Genomic DNA, 19,288 nt, shown 5'->3' on the forward strand with positions numbered 1-19,288 from the left:
TTGTAAAGTTATACAACACATACTCCTTAAACTCTATAAGAAATGGACACAAAGACTTTTAGAGTCACTCCAAGGCACATAACATGGGGGCTGTGCTGACTGCTGGGCTGATGGTGAAGAGAAAGTAGACAGAGTTCAGGATTCTGCTGCAGCGGAAGGGTGTGCACCGGCTTCAATAAATAACCCAATTTCATCAGTTTGTTTCCAACAACTCAATCTTGGTTTTCAGGTTTAGTCTTGACTTCCTCTGTCTCCCTCCCACCACCAGCATAATAATTTTATTAATTATTTGGGAATTTCTACTCAACCTTTCAAAAGAAAACCTTTGTACGTTGTCCTCTGTCAAGTTCTAGAGCTCATGTGGGAAGACACCTGCATCCCCATGCATACATAGACTCTGCCCTGAGAGACTGCAGTCCTCAGAGGACTCAGTTTCCTACTCCAGCCTCCTCGTCAAGTCCATTCATGTCACTGTGGTGAAGGAGTCCTCATGAAAACCATTTTCCGTAGTTTCAAATGCCCACAGAGCTCTTCATGCTCTTAACATGTTATAAACCCAGATCTTTACAACCTTCTGTGGAGTATGAGGTCTGACCTATCTCTCCTGTCAGGCCCATCCCTGCCTGCTCTGTTAGATGCTGTACATCACGCAGCCTCCTTTGAAATTGCTACTATGCTACATTTTCTTTTCCTCTAGGAATCTTCTCCCTGCATCCCCCCCACATGCACCCTTGGCTGCGTTATCCACTTTGTCAATAGCTCCATGCAGTCTACGTCAGTCCTTATGTTTAACTTTACCACTGAACCTTCCTCCTCTTTTCGTCTTATTTCAGTCTACAACTAGATATTTATTATTGTGACTATTTACCTCATAGTCTCTACACTTAGCCCCATAATCAGCCCAAGAGCGGGGCAATGGCTCTTTTTGCTTTCCACTGTATCTCTGACCCCTCATCCAGAGACTGACACACCAGAGTCAATAAAAATTGGCTGAAAGTATGCCTATCTGTGTGAATTCATGATTAAAAAGAGAAAGACAGATCTGAGCCCAAGCCTGTACAGGTTGATAGGGACCAAGTTATTTTGAACAGGGAGAAGAGTGTCAGCAAGCTCTCTGTACACAGGTTTTGGGGAAGAGATGGAGAACCAGCCATAGATGGAGAGACTCGGTGTCTTAAGGCAGAGACAGAAGCGTTACCAGCAAATGAGAAGGCCATGAACTCCTGGAGGTGGGGAGGTGCTGCGGGAGGGCGGTACATGATTTGGCCTTGGTTTATCTCTTCCTGAGTGAAATACCGGATGGGAGAGTTAGGCCAGCCTCTGTGTTCAATGACACCTGGGGAGGAAGAGACAGATAAAAGTACAGACAGCAACTTTTGGATGACAGGACGGCCAAGCCCACCAAACCTCCCTTGCTGGTGAGTGAGAGTCTTGATCATTCCGGAGCAGTGGCTCCTGAGCTGGTCCTACACTTCTGCTATGAAGTTACTCAAGAAATGGACAGATCTGCAGCCAGGAGATGGCTCAGCCAGTAAAGTGCTTGCTATGCAAGCATGAGGACCTGACTTTGAATACCCAGCAACCACAGCTGAGCATAGCAATGCCCACTTATGCTATGCTCTCTCCCAGTGTTGGGGAGAGAGAAATGGAAAGAACCCCTTAGGCTTGCTGGCCACCCAGCAGCCTAGGTAATGTCCAGATTCAGCAGGGAAAACTGCTTCACTAATAAGATGGACAGCGAGAGATACCTGATGCCCACTTCTAGCCTTCACAGGGACACGTGCTGCTCATTCACACGCATCCGCACATACCGGAACACATGTACATAAATATGCACACACATCTAGATGATAGGTGGAGAGATAAATAGATGATGGATACATAGGTAGATAGATGATGGGTGGATAGATAGATACATAGATGATGGATAGATAGATAAAAATAAGGGTTAGAGAGCAAGAAAGAATAAGAAAGAGAGAGAGAGAGACCCCCAAATAGTCTTTACTGTGTTCAGGGCACATAAACTATGCATGGTAAGGTGTAAATCACTGCCACTAATACAGTTCAGTGCACGCAATTTTCCATAAGTGGACTGTACACTGCTGTCACTATGAAACTTCCAACCCCACGCATTTCAATACAGAAAAGGTCCCTAAGACACGGGGCCAATGTTATCTCCTGGGGAAGTGCTAAGGAGATGCTTTTCCAGGTTTCCTTTTATCTTCAGACCCTGCTCCATTTCTGTGACGATCTTTCTGTGAAGATCTGTGTAGGTCTTGACTGCTCTATGTCAAGACTCAGTCTATGATCAAAGCGTTCGCGCCCGCGGGTTGGCCTGCAGTTCAGCAACTTCTCAGGCCTGGAACTATCCTGTGTTCATCTCTCCCACCTTTTTAGTGTTTAGAAGGGGGGCACGTGAGGGTTTTGGTGTTGAACTAACTCACTTTCTGAGACTTGCAGTCATTCTGAAAACTCACCCTGGGAGGAACCTCTAGATACAACAATGTCTTTTCATTTCCTTAGCTTTTATTAAGGGGCAGTGGCGTTTTATTATTACACCCCTTTTTCTTCCTGGGAATGAGAAGGCTTCCTTCTTGTTGGAGAGGCTGCCTCAGAGGCAAGAGCAGAGCTGCTGCTATGGAAGTTGACCTCCCCATGACCTCTCCCAGGCACAGGTTTTATTAGGTAAGCCCAGCAGTAAGAGAACGAGAGGCTGGACGCTGATGACAGGTGCCACCTGTCCTCCGACTGTGGTTACGTTTCCAGTTTTTCCCATGGGAAGAATGACTTATCCAACCGGAGAAGGCTCATCCGAGTCCATGTGGCTCGTCGCCCTTTAGACTTTGACAGAAACTCTAGTCACTTGTTCATTTTGAACTGTTTGCCTGTTCAGACCTCTTCAGAACCCTTTTCAGACCATGCCTGTGTGGGTCTAGTTCTGTAAGTGGGCTGGCGGGGGACATCATGACTCTGGTACAGCTCTGTCAGAGCCCAAGACAATATACAGCTCACTGCTTTTCACACCCCTTACCCCCCATTAGCCTCGCTGTGTAAAGAAGCAGGCAAAAGTCCAGAGGACCGTCCCAGAATCACAAGGCAAGAGTATCACTCGGAAACCCCTTCCCTGCATAGTTTACCTTGGTTTGGATGCAGAGGTACGGTGATGTTGTATATTATCTTTCCACTGGGACTCTCTGCCTTCCCAAAGGATAAGGACTGAGGGTGAATGACACTTAGTCCATCTTCACGAGCCTGGAGGGAATGGAGAAAGCAAGAAGGAAAATCAGAAGCATGGTGACAGCAAAAGCCAGAGGCAAAACCAAATCTTATAAAGAGAGCAAAACCAAGTTTGCTGTGGGCTTCGGTACTCGTCTCACTTGTCAAGATCATCTCCAAAAATTTAAACGAAGGATCTGGCCTCTCACACTGTGAAGGTGGTCAGCCCAGAAACCTTTCAGGTGACCCAAGGCTGAGCAAGTTTCCTTACTCTGACTCTTCCTCCCTCGCAGCCGTCCAACGTATGTCAGAGCACGCTGTCGCTGTTCTGATAAGATTATAGCTTCCCCAGATGGAGCCTGCAGTAGAACACTTAAGAAATAAGGTACCATGGCTGGTCCATCACAGCTGGTTCACTGTGTCTCTGCTCACAGGCTAAGGGTGAATCTGGCCTCCATTGAGAGGGAGGGTCAGGCTGAGAGGTTGAAGTCTTAGCCCCACGAGGTTCTTCAGAGGACCGCTGTGCCCCAAGTCAGACTAATGAGAGCTGTTCATTATCCTGACTTTGAAGGGCTAAAGTTGAGCCCATCTCAGACACCATAAGTGGTCAGCCACTTACATTCAAAACATCTGCTTATTAAAGCACACGAAAATCCTCTGTTATCTTTGCTTCTATTGTGCTACTTACGGGAGCTAAATTCCACCATTCACTTCTATGTTTCAATGAGCAAGGAGAGCAATGGTGACTGGACAGTGTGCCTGTGACTTCCTCCACCCAAATGGTGTTCCCTCTGCTCATAGTCTCACCTCAGAACCATGACAACATCCAGAAGCCAAAAGGGTTGGCTTCATCTCCTGCATGGCGGTGAGTTGAGGACAGCTGCCACAAAGCCAGCGTGTCAACAAATAGTGTGCGCCTAGGTCTGGGCTTGGGTCACAGGTGCTTCATCAAAACGGAACAAATCAGCCTGCCCACTGCAGACTCTTCAGGACTGACCCGGAAGGTAGGGTAGAGGTTGAAATGCTCTCTTGCCTTTAAAGCCCTGCTCTGTTCAGAAGGAATTTCCCCCATTTAGAAGAGGATTAAGTGGAGCTCACTCCTGCTCATAGGAGGGTGTGGCATTCTTATTTTTAACCGTAAAAAGCTGAGGGCTCCAGTTGCTCTGTAATTGTCCCACAGGCATAGCTATCCCAGGGAGAGGCAGCATCTGCAGGTTAGGACAATCCCCCACAGTAAAGAATCACATTTCAGGCCCTTGCACAGGTCTGGAATGTAATGAGCAAGAAAATTAGAATTTCCAACAGCAGCTGGTCTCCCCCACCCTCCTATGCTAACATAAAACAAGTAGGGACAACAAATTAAAAATATATGCACCATAAAAAAATGTTTACAGACCATCCACGTAGGTACTGATAAATATACAAAAAGTACAGCTTCAGCACCATGCGGTGCAGCATGGTTCAGCATCTTCCAATGTCAAAGCCACTATAATCAAATATTCTCAAAGTGCCATGGAATACGTCTGAAAAGTCAAATGCTTCTAAACAATAAAGTGATAGGAAGATAATTGTTATAAACATAGGACGACTGAAAAGGGAAACAGGTTCTAGCCAAGGCATTCTATTTTAGAACTTAAAGACTCTATGTCTGTGATACATCAAGTTAGTCCATTCCAATTATTTGGAATATCCAATATTCATAAATTAAAGACACCAGGAAGTGGGAGATTATGCTTCGTGGAAACAATTATAGAAGATATTTTTTATAACATTTGGCCAAAGATTAAGAATAGTAGTTTTAGGGGCTGGAGAGATGGCTCAGGGGTTAAGAGCACTGACTGCTCTTTCAGAGGTCCTGAGTTCAATTCCCAGCAACCACATGGTGGCTCACAACCATCTGTAATGGGATCTGATGCCCTCTTCTGGTGTGTCCGAAGATAGTGACAGTGTCATATATGTTAAATAAATAAATCTTAAAAAAAAAAAAGAATAGTAGTTTTCATCATACCCTACGACCTCTGATGACATCTAGAGTCCAAATCCTTCTCCTGCTGCGGTCCCTGCTCTGCTCAGAGCCAGCCTTTTCCTGGCATTCTCAATGGCTTCACACGGCTCTCGCTTTGCCTACTGGCTGTTCTCAGCCACAGTACCAGGAGGACATTGGGTCTTGTTCCTCACCCGCCATGGCTTTCCCCGGCATGCAGTACAGAAGCCAGGTTCTCACAGTGAGATCGTATGTTCCAGATGCCTTTTGGAAACCCATCCCAGACTGAGGCTGCCATGTCTACTACGTTCCTGACCCCAGTGAAAGGCGCAGCTGTATTCTAGGAACCGGGGTCTTTGTGTATCCAATTGGCTGTGTCTCTAAATCTCTCCATTTATAATTGCTTTTTAGCTTTTTAATCATCTTAGCTGTTGCTAAGTGTGGAGTGTTGTTGACTATAATGCATGTTGCTCTACAAAAGAGCCGTAGAACTCTGCCGCCCTAGATGACCTAGACGCCACATCTACCAACCCTGGAGACCACCACTCCGCTTTCCTTTCCTACAAATCTGACTGCCTACACTGCTGCATGGGGGAGCCAGATCTTATTGGTCTTAGCTTGTTTCCCTTTGAGTGTTTAGAGGTTTACCCCTCTTGCACCTTATGACAGGATCGCCTTTTACTATATGGCTGTATCATACCGTATTGTGCAAGCGCACGTGTGCGTACACAAATACCCACACCTCACCCCGGGGTTTCTTCATCTGGTTTTCTCTATTGATGGACACTCAGGTTATTCCCAGCTCCCGGCTACTGGGAAGAATCACTGGGACTTGCTAGAACTGCAGATTCTTGACTCTGCAACCAGACTCACTGAATTAGGAAACTCGGAGTGAGTGCTAATGTATTTTAATAACTCTCCAGGTGACTCCAATACATACTTAAGTCTGAGACCTTAAGAACCATGGTCTATAAAGACTATACATGGACTGACCCTGGACTCTGACCTCATAGGTAGCAATGAATAGCCTAGTAAGAGCACCAGTGGAAGGGGAAGCCCTGGGTCCTGCTAAGACTGAACCCCCAGTGAACTAGACTGTTGGGGGGAGGGCGGCAAGGGGGGGAGGATGGGGAGGGGAACACCCATAAAGAAGGGGAGGGGGGAGGGGGATGTTTGCCCGGAAACCGGGAAAGGGAATAACACTCGAAATGTATATAAGAAATACTCAAGTTAATAAAAAAAAAAAAAAAAAAAAAAGAACCATGGTCTAGAAATAATTACACTCAACCACTCAGCTCCTCTCCTAGAGGGAGCCCCTGTGATTTCCTTGTACTTCACTGCACAAGGCACTCTCCTACTTGCTCCAGAATGGTTGCTCTGCTGTGGCCTTCAACACAGCGTGACTCCTCTGCTTATTTCTTTGCCTGGCTCTTCCTAGATGCAAGGAGCCCTGAACTAGAAACTGTGTTTTAAGGTCACCGACTCTCCTGTGTCTTCTTCAGTGCTTGTCATAGGCACTCAGAGGAAATAAGGAATAAACAGAAGCAGACACCTTTCAAACACACCTGTGAAATATTTGTACGTACGATATCAAAATATTTCATCTGTATTTACCACACGTCTTCACAATTTACCAAATATGTGCAAAGTTTAAAGTGTTTAGATGAGCTCAAATCACTGAACTGAGGCTGTGTTTCGTCACATATAACAGGGATGCCCTACAGTTGTGGCGCTAATTAACGTCAAAAGGAATAGCAACTCTGTATGTTCTAAGTAATGTAAGCCAAATCGCATTTTACAGTAAACTGACTTTTGAGAAACGCAAGGTTCAAACAGACAGACCTAATCTGCAAATGTGCAGCCAGAGATTAAAGCTGAAGCAAGACGAAGTCTCCTTAGGAGACCTTGGTGAGGCAAAGGGTAGCACCTCCATGGCTGCTGGCCCATTTCTTCCCCCCTTTCCAGACTCAAAATAACAGTGCCTTGCATTTGGCAAGGAATGTGTATGCACATTTTTCTTCACAGTTTAGAGAAAATTCTGATCCAAGTTCCTCCAGTCAGAATGATGAATTATAGACTTTATAATGCTGCTGAATTATGATTTCTTAAAATTACAGTTTACGCTGGAAATGCCGATACCAGCTATTCATTAAAAACTTTCTGCTCTCCTCCTTTATGTCTCTGTCATTCCCGGTCCCGTAATTTCTGAAACTATCGCTGTTCGCTTTGTTGTGGCTCAAGGCTGATATCTTACCTCGAAGTGTAATTATGTGGGTGTTAACTAAAACATGGACCCGTAATAATTAATTTACAGGGGTTTGCATGCTCATGGCTCTGTCTGAAAGAACAATCTAGCATTCCACTTACCCTCGAAACAGGGTTATGGTGTATTTAGTACTTCCTGCTTGTCTTAGTTGAGTTTTATAGGCCAATCCAGGCGGTACCTTCCTTCACACAACCCAACCATTGCCATTGCAATATGATGTTGACATTGACAATACTTATGCTCAGGAATCACGCCATCGAGCCATTAGAATACGGCAACGAAAATCTTAGCGTCTTAGGTTCACTTATGATTTTATGTCCGGCCTGTCTTTTATGCATCCCATGGGTCATGGTTGGACATGAGTGCTAGATCTTTCCATGGGTCACATTTCTTTCCACAGAGCACACAAGGCCTTCTGGGATTGGGCGTAATGATCTTCACACCCCCAAAATGTTTTCCTCATTTCTCTGAGTTATTTCTCTCACTATCGACTATTTCTCGGCCACCTCAGCGTCTTCCATGTGCTCTCGAAGTCCTTGGCCATCCCTATTCCACCCCACCTATCTTCCTCGTCCTAATATTCACTTGGCTAATGGATTGTTCCTTATTTCTCTAGTGTTGACACCACCACCTTCTCTAGGAAGCTCTTACACTACAAAGTCAGCTTCATGTAGGGCTTTAACACACAAGAGCTTCTGTGGTTAGGCCGTGCTACAGCTGGCAGAATAATCACACCCTAGAGGTGTATTAGAACCCATGAAGCTTCTTTTAAGTACTCATGGAGAGGCATGGTAGCTGTATGGAGTGCTGTAGGAGGCAAGGGGCGATGGTTGGGTGGTCCAGATGGGTTCTGCATAATCTTTTATTCTGGTGGGACTCTAAGTTCCTTTATCAAGCTAGTAAGAAATGTTTTCCCAGGGCTGTTGTCTTTGACTCTAGGGTCTGGGTGTTGGGCAAAGCATCTGCTACATCCCACACCAGGGCACTGGCTCCCTTTGCTTCTGCACGAGTGAGTACTTTGTTCAAGAGGGAAACATTAGCCCTCCCATTGAACTCACAGTCATATGGAGAGATGTTCCCAGGGAGAGTTTAGGTGCCTCCAGTGCCTGAGGTAAGATTGCAATGTTGAACATGTGGCTTTGCGGGTGTTCCTGGGCATTGGTGGCAGTGGACACCTGAGAAACAAAGTAATCATGGTAAGTCATTTTCCACCGGGCAGAACATGCTCACCCTTAACCTCCCTACAGAGCCATCTGCCTTAGAATTCTATATGCACCAAATCACAACTCTTATTCTATTCTTTATATTTAATTGCTAAGTGTTTACTGATTCTAAAACAGCCACATAATCATTTCAGGCAGGTTCTAAAAACCCATGAGAATATACATGGAAAGAAAATATAGAATTTCACTACCTAGGGTTGTTAGTAACACATTGAAGCATATCAGATTAGTCCTCTAATTTCCCATGCCCTTGGAATTCTCTTTATTTAACTCAATGCTGTGACATTTTGCTATAGTAGTAAACAGTCTTGAAAGTGGGTAACTTTTCTGGCTATAGAACATGTTTTCCATGTGTCTATTGCATGTTATTTTTAATCTCATTCTTTTTCTCTTTACCCAGCATAGACACTGACATATGGAACTTAACTGTACATCCTACCCTCATGGCTGTACACTAGTAACATTTACAGTTGGGCAGTGATCACAAAATCCTTCCTTCCTTTCTTCCTTCCTTCCTTCCTTCCTTTCTTTCTTTCTTTCTTTCTCTCTCTCTCTCTTTCTTCCTTCCTTCCTTCCTTCCTTCCTCTCTTTCTTTCTCTCTCTTTCTTTCTTTCTTTCTTTCTTTCTTTCTTTCTTTCTTTCTTTCTTTCTTTCTTTCTTTCTTTCTTTCTAACTTCCTTTCTTTAGCTTCAAAATGTTGTTAGCTGTGCCAAGGTGGAAGGATGATGAACTGGAGACTAACAGAGCTAACTGGTGAGACCCAGAACTATGTGTTCTCCATTGCTTTCTCTAGCTCCTCCTCAGTGCTCCAAAGATGCTGCCTCAAGTCTCTCATGTCTCCACTGTTTCCTCAGGTTTGTCACACCAACAGTGGAGACTTGTGTGGCTACCGGTGGTTGTGTGAGGTCATTATGACAGAAGGCACGGTACTATATCCTGTACCAACAGGAAAAGCATCTTCTCAGCTTTCCTCTAGATTATGTCGGATGCCCGCAGGGAAGGTTTGGGATAGCCAAATGATACCAATGACCACAACTACACTTCACTGATCAGTTAGGGTGAACTCAGCTCTTATTAGCTTTTCAAAGGCAATCTTCCTATTCCCCACAAAGCAATAATGTCATTCCACTTGTACAGGGGAAATTGGAGAGAAACAGAGCAATGTCTCAAAGTCAGAATAATAAATGGCTCAGTTGGGTTTATACTCTTGCCATTGACCAAGACGACCTTGGTAGATTTAAGAAATTAGGAGTTGGGAAAGATATTTTATTCTATTGCTAAGGCAAAGAAGCAACATTGGTCAGGTTGTGAAACGTGGGTATATTAACCGAGCGAATGGCTCAGACTAACTTCCCTGTAACTGTAATGCTGGCGTTTTTCAAACCATGTCTTCTGAGATGGTGTCAACAGGATCTGAATACACAAGCTATTTTCTTACACCAAAAAATGCCTATGGATGCGTTGCCTTCTCACTAGACCGTCTCTATTTAAAAACGCCACTCGCTTTCCATAAATCCCATCATGCGTACGAAGTAACAGATGGGCTACATTGATGGCTCATGACAGCAAATCAGCATTAAAATAGAGTTAACTCTATGCAGCTCATTATATTACATTTCCTGCTTTAAAGGGAGGAAAAAGGAAGGGGAAAAAAGCATTATGACAACATCCTTTTGGTTTAAAATCTTTCAGAGATGCTAAGATGATAAATGGGAAAAGTTACTAACCAGTTAATTTAGCACATGGATAAAGTGTCTGTGTACTTCGGATCAAAATAGGAGGTAAAATATACCTACGAAGCAATGAAACTTTAAGGAGAGACAGAGACACTTTTATGTCCAGGAGAACATCATCTCAGAGTCATTTCACAGTCAGAATAGAGATGCTGTCCCTGTTCAAAATCCCACAACCCCACCTCTCTGAATGCTTCCACAGGGAGTGTCCAAATTATGGTTTTAAAAAAGCCAAGCTCACTACCTCATAACTAATATTCTTAAGCAGGAATAGTGACTGCCCTTTGACCTACCACACCACAGGTTGGATGATGTTTAGTTAATTTGTTACAGTGTGAACCCATAGGCCTAAAATAATACTCTGTCATGCTTGAGGATATTTCTAAAGAGTATCACAAACACTTTGAAAGCTATTTCAAGTAAGAGTTCTGTCATGCTTTACGTAAGAAGTGTTAAGACGCTACAGGGAACCACTTTGTAAGTGGTAATGTCCAGTCGTATGTCATAAATCTAGCGGGCAAGTGAGTTAAGTTTGTTTGGTTTGAGACTGGATTTCATGTATCTCAGGCTGGCCTTGAACTTGTTATGTAGCTGAGACCCTTGAATTTCCAATCTTTGCACATAAGAAGTATAGAAGTATAGATACATGCCGCGACATCTGACTTAAGAAGCCCTCTTTTTTTTTCCCTTTCCCTAAATCAGGACCTTCTGGCTTATTTTCATTATTTTTTATTTTACTCAGTAATCAAATTGCAAGGCAGACTGCTGTCATTTCAAGCAGGTGCTTAGAATCCCTTTCCAGGGAGAGACTCCATAGTGACAACACGCAGTCTCGACCCCTGTGAAGGGGAAGGCAGATCTGCGGGGGTCTAGTTTGCTGAGGTGACTTCTTCTGATTGAGGTCTTTGCCTCTATCCTCGCTCTTTCTCTGAGGACTGCTGCCATCCCAGGTGCTGAAATTGAGAAGTTAACTGGAGCAAAGGCCACAGAGCATTTGTTCGCTTTCAGACATTCAATGTGCTGAAAATAACCTCGGTTTAATAGTTTCCATATTTCTATCAACCGTCTCTTTGGAAAAGCACATGATTTATGCAATATAAATTAGTCAGGCAACAAGAACACACATGCCAGGCATTAGAAGTGGGGTGCTTTCTTAGGTGATAGAACACTGTAGTTTGAAAGGAACACCATGTGGACTGAACACCATGAACAGATTTATTTCCTGACGTCTTGTAAAATTCTCTGTTCTGCTTAAACAGCCTCTCACACACAGTCACTTATTTCTTAGCATTTCTGTTTAAGTTTTCTTCTACGTCCTTTTTGCTCTAGGTGTGTCTAATGCTGTCATTCTTTTCAAAGAATCAGCCTGGTCCTCATTTGTCACTCCCCCTGCTTTTTAAGAGAACAAATTTCTCCTTTTTTTTTTTTTTTTTTTTTTTTTGCTCTCCGTGGCTTTTCCGTGTGCTTTGCTAGGCCCCCGTGTCAAACATTTGGTCCACCTAGTTTTGTGTTCTCCTACTCAGTAATAAACAGTACCATCAGTTTTCTTTTGAATACAATTTTATATACTCTATGTAAGTCTTCACAAGTTCTGGTCTCCTCGATGGTTCTTAATAGCTTACTTCTTTGGTTTCCTTTAAGAAAACTTAAACTATATGGCGAGTTTTAACAACCATGTTTCCATGTTTGGTATGACTTGGTTTATACCCACCATCATCAGAATGAACCCACTATTCCTTGTTATTCTTTAGCGTTTGCAGTTCTCCTTATGGTCTGTCCTATCATCAAATTTTAATTAAAGATAATCACAGATCCCTGGGTAGTGCCTATTCTCTTTTCACCTGAATAGACACATTTACAAAACTCTTAATGCTGTTAATTATGCTTCCCTCTTCTAGACAGACAGTGAAAGAGAATGGCCCATGCAGCCTGCGAATGGGGGTGGCGAGGATGCGGAGGGCACCTGGAAGTGGAAGGAGTCACTCTGAGCCGTGGCTCCCGAGTGTCTGTACCACACAATGCCATCATCGATGTCCTGCTGGCTGAAGGTACTGACGGGGGTCGTCATCCTTCCATCAGGCAGGTGATGCCCTTCCTCGGCAGGACCGGCTGGACTGTCTGCAGGCAGATTCATCAGGAGGACCACCTCCCCTAGAGAAGCACAGGCCATACTGTCAGATCTCTGGGGAAAGCATGCTGGAGACATCACTCCTTCCCAACATTCCTTCTTTATGAGCTGAAGAAATCTGTCTGCCTTTATCTGAGGTGAAAGTAAGGGCACTGAGAGAACTCAATGAACAGATTGAATTCCCCTTCAGACACAGAATTCCCAGTCTCCAATAGCCATTTAAGGGCAACTCAGAAAGAGAGTTACTGTATCTTTTAAAATTCCATAATGAGACTCAATGGTAGGGGATGCTGTAAATAGACCCATCCCTGGGCACTGGATGGATCTGTTTCCATATGGAACTTTCTATACAACTCAGAATGTATTCCACACAGCAGTCTCAGGGTTTAGACAGGACAGAGAGTTGAGCTCACTAGAAGCCAATCCTGAGAGGATTCTGTGTAGTGGAGATAACATTGGCTGACATAAGAACACGTGCAGAAGAGCTGTCCCTGGTTCAAACCCAGCCCCGCCTCTCTCAGAATCCTGAGGTCACTCATACTCCTAAGGCTCCATTCATTGCTCGTGTGTAAAGTAAAAACAACACAGATTGAATCCGTAATCTAAAAGCCCACAATCTACACAGACCCCAGATTCCAACCTTTTGGAGCGCTAACGTAACACCATAGCAGAAAATTCCATATTGGAGCAAACTCACACAACAGGTCACAGTCAAATTCTAGGAGCATTAAAATCACATATTGGATAGCTCTCGCTATCAGACCATAGTCAAATACTGGGAACATCGAGACTATTGCAGAAAGTCATTTTCAGGATATATGTATATGTGTATGTATATGCATATGATGTACATGTATATGAATGAATTATAAACGATTATGTGCTTAGATTTGAGTCTCATCTCTAACATAGACTCATCACTTATTTGCAAATACTCAAAATTACAAAAAAAAATCCATATCTGAAAAAATTCTCATCTCAAGCATGTTGGCTAAGGGATGCTCAGACTATAGGACATAAACTCTAGAGGCAGTTTGAGACAAGGATGGTGACTCCCACAGTCACCATGTGAATGATGTCATCATCTCCCTTAGAGATAAATGCCTCAGAGACCTGCCCGAGGCCAGCAGAGAAGCGAAGATTTGAATTGAAAATTCATTTTCTTGGCCATGAAGCGCTGTTACCAAACCTTACAGTTTTCTGCACATGTGTCAGTATTTGTCTTATAAATACCTTAGTGTCTTCTGCCTCTTCATTTGACACATTTTTATTTGAACTGAAGCAAGGAAATCTAAGTCCAAACACCACCCACCTGTTTTTTTAATGCTTATCCCACACCTGGGGCTACTATCGCCTCCTGGTGAGATCACAAATACAGAAGTGTTATAGAAACAATTAAAATTTCACAAGAATATGATTTTGAGTGAAGACCACACAGAAAAGTGGACAAATTTCTGAAAGCAGGCTCTGTTCTGTACCTAACAATGAACCCAAAGCAAGGCACTCTGCATTTTGATAGTAAAAGGAATGGCAGTGTATCAGGGGTGTGTGTGTGTGTGTGTGTGTGTGTGTGTGTGTGTGTGTGTGTGTGTGTGTGTGTGTGTGTAAGAGGCAGAGAGAGTGAGAGGGCTGTTGAAGGAAGATGAAGAGAAAGACAGAGATAGAGAGACAGAGAAAAACAGAGAAACAGACTTTTAAAATGTCATGTAGGCAGATGCCCAAATCTTAATACACTAGGTGTATTGGATAACTGATAACACTATTTTTTTTCAAACGTGGTAGTATTATTTTTATTACAACAGAGAAACCTGCTTTCTAACTCAAAGTGAACACCCATTCTAATATTTCTAGGCACTAAATTCAAGTTAGCGACGAGCAAGCCCATACTGGAGACTAATGAAACACTGAATGGGAGGAGGCCATTACCACCCTTCTTCATAGAACCAGGAGGGGGACAGACTAGTTCTAGTTCTCCCTGATTTCTCTTCCTCTGCTCCTAAATAAACAGTTCTTCCATGAACGTCTCCTTGTGAAAACTGACATCCTAAGACACTGCGAATAGACCTGGCCTCCTGCTCACCAGTGTCATTACATTTGCTAAAACCTCTGAAAGGAAATCAGCACATTGAAAGCAAAAGGAGTTGGGGGGAGAAGACATCCTGATTTCCCAGCTGCTCTGCTTCATGACAGTAACGACAAGCCAGATGCTCCTAACAACGCCTGATGAGACAAATACATTGTCAGCTTAAAAAAAAATCATCTCCAAGTGACACAGGTTCACAGGCATTGTGACATTGGGACATTGACTATCTCCAACCATTTCAACTTAATAGTCTTTGGGTGTCCATTAGGCACCATTAGGCCTTTAGGAACAGAGGACCCGCAGACAATCCAGACACAGGGTCCTTCTATTGCTAATGTTACAGATCAGCCCTGTGAGTGACTGGGAGCCACTGGAAGAGCTTCTGCATGCAGGTGGGTGCTATGCACGAATTTGGAACACAGAATTGTGTGACTGGAATAAGAGAGTTTATATGGCTCGAAAATACTGTTAAGGAGGCCAGAGTTTATCCTATTAAAAATGACCATAGGTAACATTTATATAGGCGGTTTAACCAATGAGGAGGTTTGTACCAAATCTACATAGAGATGGAGACCGGAACTAGAGATAGAGACACTGTTTGCAGAGAAACAAGCAGACGGAGGCAGATAGAAGCAATGAAAGCTGCCAAGCACAGCTTCGAAGACAAGAGGGAGGGAGGGAGGGAGGGAGGGAGGGAGGGAGGGAGGGAGGGAGGGAGGGAGGGAGGGAGGACAGCCTTGCAGACAGCATGACTGCCACTGATGGGCACAGCACAGAAGGTCAGGCCAGGCTCATTGACTAGGGGTCGTTCACCTCTGAATACATTGAATGTGGGCGTCTTGGGAACAGTCACCTAAGTAGACAAGAGGAAATCACAAGGACCTGGTGCTACCCTCGTGAAGAAGGGAGAGCTAATATTTTATGTTTCATCCTGATATTACCAAAAAATGGAAGACACCATTTCTTAATGCAAATTTCTAAGCTCGAAAACCATCGTTGCCTCTGTCTGAGATTTGCTGTGTATTTAAGCTTAGGTTTAATGAAGGATTTTGAAGAGGAAAATTAATGTTATTAGAATTTAAAATCGTATTGGAATCTCTATGATGATTTTGGGATTGAGGCCATTTTTATTTATTTTATGCAGTTCCTCACCTAAAATCATTTACCAGACTTTCTTGTGGTCGGATAAATGATTCAGAATTACAGTGATTTAGAGGAAGTGAGATTCTCTCTCAAGTGATGAACAGGTACTTTGATGAACTACATCCAACCCTATGAAGACACTAAAGATGCGAGTGTCAGTCAACTGGTTAAAACCTATTTGAAAATAATGGTAAATATGGAAGGGGTTGGATTTAGGATTTTTTTTTTCTGAGTTCCTCTCCCTTGGTAATCCAAGCTAGCCTGGATCTGAGGCAGTGGCGATTGTCCTGCTTCGGCCTCCCAAGTGCTGGAAATGCAGGTATAACCATCCTTCCTGGCTGAATTTAGGTCCCTTTTACTCGTACTGTAAAATCAATTTGTGCTCAGTTCCATTCCAATGTCATTTTCTTCACAAGAAACTAAAAGCCTCATCAAAGGTTCTAGAGCAGTGGTTCTCAACCTTCCTAATGCTACCCTCCTTTAATACAGTCCCTCATACTGTGGTGACCCCCAACCACAAAATTATTTTGGTTGCTACTTCGTAACTATAATGTTGCTACTGTTATAGAACACAGTGTAAACGTTTTTTGGAGACAGATGTTTGCTTAAGGGGTTGTAACCCACAGATGGAGAACCTCTGTTCTAAAGTGACGAGGGACCATTCCAGGAGCCATAAGGTGAGAGCCATAGCTGTGTCTCACTGGGACAGAGGGATGTGAGTAGGTTTGCGTTCTATGGGTGCCTAGTTTCCACCACATTCTTCCCTCTTGAGTGGTTCTCTGGGGTAACATGCTTTGATGGTTACTGGTAGGGAGAAATGGACACACAGAGATTAGGTTTGTAAGAAGAACTTAATTAAGAGAGTTACGATAGAAAAGGGTCCAGATAAAGCATTTATTAAGCTGAAATGGCAAATCTTCATCTGCTTAAAAACCATTTAATTCACCGTTGTTCTGTTTAATGGCTAATGAACTATTGGGCTGTTTCTATGGAATGTGAGAGCTTAATTTCTGGCCTTTAGTATTCGAGGTAAAGTTGGGGAATTTAATACATCACAAGAATCAGAGGCTTTAGAGATGAAAAGAACTTAGAAGTCACCTTGCTAAAACTCAGCAGTGCAGGTACCCTGAAAACAGGACACGTATTAATCACAGAGAGGAGCAAAGTAACTGTAGTGGAGAAATTTTACAGCCATCAACCTAATCAGCGGACTATAATAAAGCAGTGATATCCTGTATCCTTAGTACAATACATCAACAGTAGAAAGAACAATCCTTAACCCCCCGAATGAGAAATCACCAAAATGGCCCCCAAGCAAGCAAGAATCCACACGTATCTGAACAGTTCTCTTCAAAAGTATTAGTGAACGGCTGGGGAGGTAGCTTGCTGCACAAGTACAAGACCTAAGTTCAAATGCCAGCACTCATATTAACAAGCTAGGCATGGTCTTGTGTGTATCTCTGTATCTGTAACCCAAGTGCTGTAGGCATGGAGATTGGAAGGTCTATGAGGCTCACTGGCTGTCAGCCGAGCCCAAAACTGTGAGCGCCATGTTCAAGAAGAGTAGGTGATAGGGACGGACACATGACGCCCTCCCCTCGCCTCTCTGCAAGTGCAAAGTTCTGTCGCTGGAACCTAGAGGCTCTATTTTGGGAGAGTCACTTATGAGCAATACCTCAATGTATCTCTTGTAAAATTGCAATTCCAGTTGATGTCAACAAGAAATATCTTGGGTTATTACAAGTATGGTTTTTTCTTGGAAAAGTAACAATGGTGAATATTAAAGAGTATTTCTGTGTTACTTTGAACCCTTACTAAAAGTGAGGGCTGGTAATGTGGCCCAGTGGGTGAAGGAGCCTGCTACTGAGAATGATAGCCTGACAACTTGAGTTTCACCCTGGGACTCACATGGCAGAGAGACAACTAGTGCCCAGAAGTTGTCCTCTGACATATGGTAGATTTACCCTGGCACATTTGTGCTCTCGTGGTCACACATATACACTTCCATAAGCACAATCAATCAATGCAATAAAAATTTTAAAATAAAGATCGAGAGTTTGTAGATGAGTCTGAGAGATGGGAGAAGGCCTTTGAAATCCATTTCTGTGTTAGCTTAGGGACTCCCAGAAAGCTGCTGTGCCCCAATCTCGTGTGCAAAATAAAATTACTTAAAAACAGATTCTTGCCTTAGATATTATAACAATGGTGCTCATAAGGATGTGCAGTGGGATAGCTCTCTATCGTGATCAAGTGATATGAGGTATCTGAAGTATGAGAAAGCTCAGATATAGCCTTGCTTTGTGGCACGGTGCAAAGCCAACTCCTACCCTCTGAATCACACCAAAGAAACACGTTACCGAACTGGGGGTGGTCGTGTGTGATCTTGTAGATGATGTCATCGGCTCTGACACCTGGAGCTTGAGCCCGCAAGATTCGGTTGGTGATCTTCAGCATCCCCCCTTCCGGAACCCACACCATTGAGTTAGTCACAAGCCGCAGAGCTCTGTCATTCTGGAATGAGATAAAGGTACAGCACTGGGTCCATACATACTCAGAAATGCAAGCCATAGGGGCTTATCGCTGCTAAAGTTCATCTCACAGGGGAGAGCAGTTCACACTGCCGGTCATGTGTGGACTCTGTGTGCAGAGTATGTGAATATGTCGGTGTATACTTAAATGCACTCATATTCTATCTTTTCATTGATCTTCAGTAAGTGACTTCTACTATTCAGGAAACTAAGCCTCTCCCCCTCTTTCTTTGTTTTGTCTTTCTGTCTTTTGGTCCTCATCCACACACAGTATGCTAGTTCCGTGTCTAGATTAAGTAACTAAAAACATCCCAACTGCAGAGCATGCAGCCTAGTCGGAGAGACTGGAAGAAACAGATGTTTCACAATGACATTCTGCAAGAAGCTTGAGGGAGCTCTCAGGAATAAAGAATGGAGGTTTCAGACAGATTTTCCAAAGAAAATATCATTTCATTTATGAGGAACAAAAACAATGGCTTTCTAAAAAGGAAGGTAATGCAACAGATTCTAGGCAGACACATGAGCAAAGGCAAAGATGGAGACAAATGCCCAAATGCTTGGTACCAGTAGAACTTAGGCAGCTAAAAAAGGTGGGATCAAAAGTGACAACATCCTAAGGGAGGAAAGAAGAGGAGGAGGAGGAGGAGGAGGAAGAGGAGGAGGAAGAGGAGGAGGAAGAGGAGGAGGAAGAGGAGGAGGAGGGGGGAGGAGGATGAAGAGGAGGAGGAGGGGGAGGAGATGAAGAGGAGGAGGAGGGGGAGGGGGAGGGGGAGGAGGAGGAGGAAGAAGAGGAAGAAGAAGAGGAAGAGGAGGAGGAAGAAGAAGAGGAAGAGGAGGAGGAAGAAGAGGAAGAGGAGGGGGAGGGGGGAGGAGGAAGAGGAGGAGGAGGAGGAAGAAGAAGAAGAAGAAGGAGAAGAAGAAGAAGAAGAAGAAGAAGAAGAAGAAGAAGAAGAAGAAGAAGAAGAAGAAGAAGAAGAAGAAGAA

The 19,288-nt window shown here is 43.7% G+C and overlaps 1 protein-coding gene across 1 annotated transcript in view; it reads right to left on the bottom strand.

The window, feature by feature from the left end:
- Positions 1–19,288, bottom strand: part of Fras1 (Fraser extracellular matrix complex subunit 1) — a 408,507-nt gene that overhangs the window by 99,389 nt on the left and 289,830 nt on the right. Inside the window, 5 exon segments of the mRNA NM_001415086.2 lie at positions 1,199–1,336; positions 3,138–3,252; positions 8,525–8,641; positions 12,386–12,573; positions 18,134–18,287. Coding sequence (NP_001402015.1) covers positions 1,199–1,336; positions 3,138–3,252; positions 8,525–8,641; positions 12,386–12,573; positions 18,134–18,287 — 712 coding nt within the window.

The sequence above is a fragment of the Rattus norvegicus genome, chromosome 14 (assembly GCF_021556685.1).
Source record: "Rattus norvegicus strain SHRSP/BbbUtx chromosome 14, alternate assembly SHRSP_T2T, whole genome shotgun sequence".
Taxonomy (NCBI): Eukaryota; Metazoa; Chordata; class Mammalia; order Rodentia; family Muridae; genus Rattus; species Rattus norvegicus.